This window comes from Fukomys damarensis, unplaced genomic scaffold (assembly GCF_012274545.1).
Source record: "Fukomys damarensis isolate Sample0158 unplaced genomic scaffold, DMR_v1.0_HiC HiC_scaffold_27, whole genome shotgun sequence".
NCBI lineage: Eukaryota > Metazoa > Chordata > Mammalia > Rodentia > Bathyergidae > Fukomys > Fukomys damarensis.
The window spans coordinates 22,340,458-22,346,647 of record NW_022900939.1 but is presented as its reverse complement, the minus strand read 5'-3'; the positions used below and the strand labels follow the sequence as shown (position 1 = coordinate 22,346,647).

Genomic DNA, 6,190 nt, shown 5'->3' with positions numbered 1-6,190 from the left:
CCCGCCCCCCAGCCCGCCCGCGGAAGAGAAGCTCGCGAGAGGGAGGGGGAACCGCTCACTTTGGGGGCTGGCAAAGAGGGGGGGCAGGCCTTAGTGCAGACCCACATCTTCACCGGGCCCTGGGTCCCTTCCTCAGCTTCCCCCTTCAGTGGCTGAGATGAATTAATCAGCAGGGAAAAGGATCACTGCAGGCGACACCGTTGGTATTGCTGCTGTTATTCTTGGCTGGGGGACCATAGGACAAGGCCAAATCCAGTCGATCCCCCTCACAGGAACTCCATTCCACTCCACCCCAGGGGCTTAGTTCCCCGTGTAGCTACCCCGATAAATTCCCAAAGCCAGAGCTTGGGGGTGGGATTAGTGATTTGAAAATAGCCAAGGGAATCCCAGACTCAGTAGACCCCAGCGAGAAATTCTAGCTGTGATTGTCCCCTAAAAGCCATGGAAAGCACCCCCCGCCGCATCAGAAACTTTGGCAGATTCCAAGGGCGATCTGCCCACGATCCTATTTCTCCCCATTCTCCTACTCTTCAGAAAAAAATCATTGTCAATACCAGCTCCTCTCTGCTTTCTACAGATTCTCTTGCCAGGGTCTTCAGGTCGCCCTAAACTGTGCCCTGTCCCTTCCTTCAGCTGAACACCCCTCGGAAGCCTGGGTCCCCACACCCGCTTTCAGGCTTCTCTACTGCAGCCTTCGGCTCTTGGCTCGGCTCCCGCCAGCCGCGCCCCCTCCCTTCTCCCCTCTCCCTCCTCCCCCTCCCGCTCTCGTTCAACGTCACGAGATGACGTAGGAAGGCAGGGAGGGAGGAGGAGTGCCCCCCCCCAGTCAGCAGCTCCCGCTGCAGCTTTCTTGGCCCAGCCTCCCGCTTTCTCGCCCCCCTCCCGTCTCTAAAATGAGCCCCCCACGCCTGGCAGGAGCTATATAAGGCGGAACGAGACAGGCGAGGGGGGCAGCACAGCCAAGCGGAGCCCAGAGAGGAGAGAGAGCGCAAGCGAGAGCCTGAGCGAGATACCGGGAAGCAAGGAGGAGGAAGCCGCCGGTGCCTCGAGCAGGGACGCAGGTGTTCCGGGAGCCGGAGCTGGAGCTTCACGGCCGGCAATCATGTACCGCTCCACCAAGGGCGCTTCCAAGGCGCGCCGCGACCAGATCAACGCCGAGATCCGGAACCTCAAGGAGCTGCTGCCGCTGGCTGAAGCCGACAAGGTCCGGCTGTCCTACCTGCACATTATGAGTCTTGCCTGCATCTACACTCGCAAGGGTGTCTTCTTCGCTGGAGGTGAGCAAACTGGGGCTGCCAGAGGTCCAAGCTGACGGGCACCGGGAGCAGTGGAGCTTAGGGAACCCGATGGGACTGCCGCGTGTCTCGAGCAGCATGTTGGGGAGAGAAGAGGCTTGAGGGACTCAGGGTTTCCTACTTTTCCTCCTGAGCTCCATCCAGACTTCACCTTAGTTCTGGGTTAGGGTTAGAGAGACTAAACGCTGTCCCAAGTGCCAGATTAATGCGAGGAGAAGAGCCAGAACAGAATGGCCTCAGTCCCCTCCAGCTCAGAGGCACTCCGGGAGTGCGGGAAGGGAAGCCCGGGAAGTTGCAGGGACGGAGGCTGCACAGCCTGGGGAAGGACAGCCGCTGTCCCCAACAGCGAAAGGATTTTTTCGGCCCATCGCGAGAGCGCTGTCCGCGGTGCTGAGCACGCCGTTTTCTTGCGGTGTGCTGTCCGCGGTGCTGAAAGCGAGTCCGCTTGGGAGCTCTCTCCGCGGTTCTGATATCCAGGGCGGTGGAGGCTCCCGCTCTGGTTTAGAATTGAGGGCTGGCTGACTGGGGAGTTCCAGAAGCCGGTCCCCGGGGCCAAGAGCTGCGGGCAGAGGGTCAACAGGTGTTTATAGAGGCAGGCCCATGAGATATTCTTCTGGATTCTCTGAAACTCAAACCATGCTTTTCTCTTTTCGACTTTGCCTCCTAATCTTACCCTGACACACTGTATCTTTTAACTCCGCAGGCACTCCTCTGGCAGGTCCTACCGGGCTTCTTTCTGCTCAAGAACTTGAAGATATCGTGGCAGCACTGCCTGGATTTCTGCTTGTATTCACAGCAGAAGGGAAGCTGTTATACCTGTCTGAGAGTGTGAGTGAGCATCTTGGCCACTCTATGGTGAGTACTCAGGCTGGGGCACCAATGGGGTACAATGAATTCTACTGAGAAACTGAATTACCGAAGAGGGAGGGGTTCTATGCTGCAGGATGCTGTGGGCCAATGATTGGCTCTTGCTGTCCTCACTAATGGTCATCTTACCCTTCCTTTCTTCCTTCCTCCCTCCAGGTGGACCTGGTTGCCCAGGGTGACAGTATCTACGACATTATTGACCCAGCTGACCACCTCACTGTGCGCCAGCAGCTCACCCTGCCCTCTGCTCTGGACACTGGTAAGAACTCTTTTCTCCCTCCTGTTGCTCTGCTCTATCTACCCCATCCATTGTCGCTCTCATCCACCCACCCACTTATTAACTTTTCTCTTTGTCCACCTAGATCGCCTCTTCCGTTGCCGCTTCAACACTTCCAAGTCTCTCCGGCGCCAGAGTGCAGGCAACAAACTGGTGCTTATTCGAGGCCGATTCCATGCCCATCCACCTGGAGCCTACTGGGCAGGAAACCCTGTGTTCACAGCTTTCTGTGCCCCTCTGGAGCCAAGACCCCGCCTTGGGCCTGGCCCTGGCCCTGGCCCTGGTCCTGCCTCACTTTTCCTGGCCATGTTCCAGAGCCGGCATGCTAAAGACCTGGCCCTACTGGACATCTCTGAGAGGTAAGCTTAGAGTGTTCAAATCCCAGGAGGAAATCAGGACAGAGATGAGGGGACCCTAGATTCTGAAGTCAGGGGCAGGAAAGATGGGGTTTAGAAGGGCAAAGGGAGGGAATGAGATGCATGGATTTCAAGCAAGGAAAACAGCAAGCTGACCTCACCCTTTCCACTTTCCCAGTGTTCTAATCTACCTGGGCTTTGAGCGCAGTGAACTGCTCTGTAAATCATGGTATGGACTGCTGCACCCTGAGGACCTGGCCCACGCTTCTGCTCAACACTACCGCCTGTGTGAGTGTCCAGAGAGGCTGGGGACAAAACAGGGAGCTGGGAAAGGGGATGGGAGAGCAGACTAAGAATGGACTGTGGTCAAGACTGAGGTTGGGGAGATGTCAGAGACTGACAGTTTTGGATGCCATAGCATACACATTAGAACATAGGGTGAGGAGTCAAGGCAAGAGGAGAACCAGAGCTGGGGAACTCTGCGTGGTGAGGTCAAGGTGGCAAACTGTGAGGTGCAGGTTAGGGTAGTGAGAAAAGATGTCCTGGTTCCCTCAATTGAGTGGAGAGAGGAGCAAGGTGGGAATTTAGGTGGTGTTGCCTGATGGACATGCTAACTCTGCATCTCTTCTTTCTCCCCAGTGGCTGAGAGTGGAGATATTCAGGCAGAGATGGTAGTGAGACTACAGTCCAAGCATGGAGGCTGGGCATGGATTTACTGCCTGTTATACTCAGAAGGTCCAGAGGGCCCTATTACTGCCAATAACTACCCAATCAGGTGAGCTGCAAGGCAAGGGCCTGGGGGCAGCCAAGCTCAGCATGGAGGAGATAGAAATCAGAAAACTACTTTGAGAATGGTCACCAAGCCCTTACCAGTTGCCTCTTTTCTCCTCTCCAGTGACATGGAAGCCTGGAGCCTCCGCCAGCAGCTGAACTCTGAAGACACCCATGCAGCTTATGTCCTAGGCAACCCAACTGTGCTACCCTCCTTCCCTGAGACTGTCCTCTCCCAAGAACAGTGCTCTAATCCACTTTTTACCCCAGCCCTCGGGGCTCCCAGAAGCACCAGTTTCCCCAGTGCTCCTCAACTGGGTGTTGTGTCAACATCAGAAGAGATTCCTCGACCCCTCAAAGAACTGGACTTCAGTTACTTGCCGTTCCCTTCTGGGCCTGAGCCTTCTCTCCAAGCTGACTTAAGCAAGGAACTTGTGTGCACCCCACCTTACACACCCCACAAGCCAGGAGGCTGCACCTTCCTTTTCAGCCTCCATGAGCCCTTCCAGACCCATTTGCCCACCCCATCCAGCTCTTTCCAAGAACAGCTGACTCCAAGCACTGCAACCTTCTCTGATCAGTTGACGCCCAGCAGTGCAACTTTCCCAGATCCACTAACCAGCCCATTGCAAGGCCAGCTGACTGAGATCTCAGCCAGAAACTATGAAGACCAACTGACTCCCTGCACCTCCACCTTCTCAGACCAGCTGCTTCCCAGCACTACTACCTTCCCAGAGCCGCTGGGCAGCCCTACACATGAACAGCTGACTCCTCCCACCACAGCATTCCAAGCACACCTGAACAGCCCCAGCCAAACTTTCCCAGAACAACTGAGCCCCAATTCTACCAAGACTTACTTTGCACAGGAGGGATGCAGTTTTCTCTATGAGAAGTTGCCCCCAAGTCCTAGCAGTCCTGGTAATGGGGACTGTACACTCCTGGCCCTTGCTCAGCTCCGGGGTCCCCTCTCTGTGGATGTTCCCCTGGTGCCTGAAGGTCTGCTCACACCTGAGGCCTCTCCAGTCAAGCAGAGTTTTTTTCACTACTCTGAGAAGGAGCAAAATGAGATCGACCGTCTCATCCAGCAGATTAGCCAATTGGCTCAGGGCATGGACAGGCCCTTCTCAGCTGAGGCTGGTACTGGGGGATTGGAGTCACTTGGAGGGCTGGAGCCCCTGGATTCCAACCTGTCCTTGCCAGGGGCTGGCCCCCCAGTGCTCAGCCTGGACCTAAAACCCTGGAAATGCCAGGAGCTGGACTTCCTGGCTGACCCTGATAACATGTTCCTGGAAGAGACACCCGTAGAAGACATCTTCATGGATCTCTCTACTCCAGACCCCAATGGGGAATGGGGTTCAGGGGATCCTGAGCCAGAGGGCCCAAGAGGGGCCTCATCTCCTTGCAACAACCTGTCCCCAGAAGACCACAGCTTTCTGGAGGACCTGGCCACCTATGAAACCGCCTTTGAGACAAGTGTCTCAACATTCCCCTACGATGGGTTTCCTGATGAGTTGCATCAACTCCAGAGCCAAGTTCAAGACAGCTTCCATGAAGGTAAGCCAGGCCCAAATGTCCAAGAACTCATGTCCCTCTCCTCCCAGTGAGATGCTGGGTGGGATTAGGTGAATCAGTCTCCTCCTCATAACTCAGTTTTATTGAGTAGATAACATCATCTTTTAAGGTAGCAGTGAGGATAAGAAAAAATGAAGAACTTATTGAATCAGCAAGCCTGGCAGATGGGCTGAGGTTGTAGGCTACAGTAGGGGAGAATCCTTAGGTAAATATTTGTGCATTATAACTCTATGTGGACCTAAATTAGTCACCAACCCCATTTTATAGATGGAGACAATCAAGGTCTTGGAGTTTTAAAAATTGTCCTTAAGTCACACAAGAATTGATGGAAATTGATTAGAGTTCTGTCCCCACATTCTTTCCTGATGAAGGGACTACAGAGCAAGTAGGAGTTGGGGAAAGAAAGAGGATGGAGATCAGCCCTGACTCCTTCACAGCTTCTTCCTGATCACATCCCCATCCTTTTCAAATCTGTGGCCAGTTTCATTCCATCCGCCCATGTTACCCCTTATCTGCTAAGCTTCTGGGATCATTCAGCCATGGGGCCAATATATTTGAAGCCCATACTATATGTCAATACTGTCCCACACCTTTCTCTAATAGGTCTGACTGACTCTGTCTTCCTCTCTCTCTCTACAGATGGAAGTGGAGGGGAACCAACGTTTTGAATAAGTCTGTGACTTAACGTCGTCAAGTATGGCATATTGTCATCAAGACGTGGAGCCGCTCTCCACCCCCCCGGGACTGTGGGGGGATTCTGGGGGCCAAAGGGGATATATCTGATTCCCTGGGCCCTGGAGGATTGGGGGGAGGTGGGAGGGGAAGGGAGGGGAGCTTCTTTTTAAAATTAAGGGACTTCGAGCGATCCCAGCTTCCATTTCAATCTGTATTCACTCGTAGTGAGTTTCAATGAATGGGATTTCGAGCGGAGAATAGGGGAGTCTCACTTCCCCACTGTGCTGCCCCATGGGCCTGGGCCAGTTCTCCACTCCTAGGGGCCAAACGCTCCTGGGGCTTGGTGGGGGAAAGGCAGGGTCCACCTGGGCCAGCCT

The 6,190-nt window shown here is 54.6% G+C and overlaps 1 protein-coding gene across 3 annotated transcripts; it reads left to right on the top strand.

Moving 5' to 3' along the window:
- The first annotated feature begins 106 nt into the window (after positions 1 to 106).
- Npas4 (neuronal PAS domain protein 4) lies at positions 107 to 5,955 on the top strand. 3 transcript variants are annotated; one of them, XM_010635894.2, is made up of 8 exons: positions 107 to 1,277; positions 1,999 to 2,150; positions 2,319 to 2,421; positions 2,525 to 2,798; positions 2,974 to 3,083; positions 3,435 to 3,570; positions 3,691 to 5,120; positions 5,778 to 5,955. In XM_010635894.2, the coding sequence occupies exons 1-8, from the start codon at positions 1,103 to 1,105 to the stop codon at positions 5,804 to 5,806; spliced, it is 2,409 nt and encodes an 802-aa protein (XP_010634196.1). In that variant the 5' UTR covers positions 107 to 1,102; the 3' UTR covers positions 5,807 to 5,955. The 3 variants fall into 3 exon arrangements, with proteins under 3 accessions (XP_010634196.1, XP_010634194.1, XP_019064868.1); XM_010635892.2 differs by lacking the exon at positions 5,778 to 5,955 and having other exon boundaries at positions 3,691 to 5,460; XM_019209323.2 differs by lacking the exons at positions 107 to 1,277; positions 1,999 to 2,150; positions 2,319 to 2,421; positions 2,974 to 3,083 and having other exon boundaries at positions 2,533 to 2,798; positions 5,778 to 5,952.
- The last annotated feature ends 235 nt before the right edge of the window (positions 5,956 to 6,190 follow it).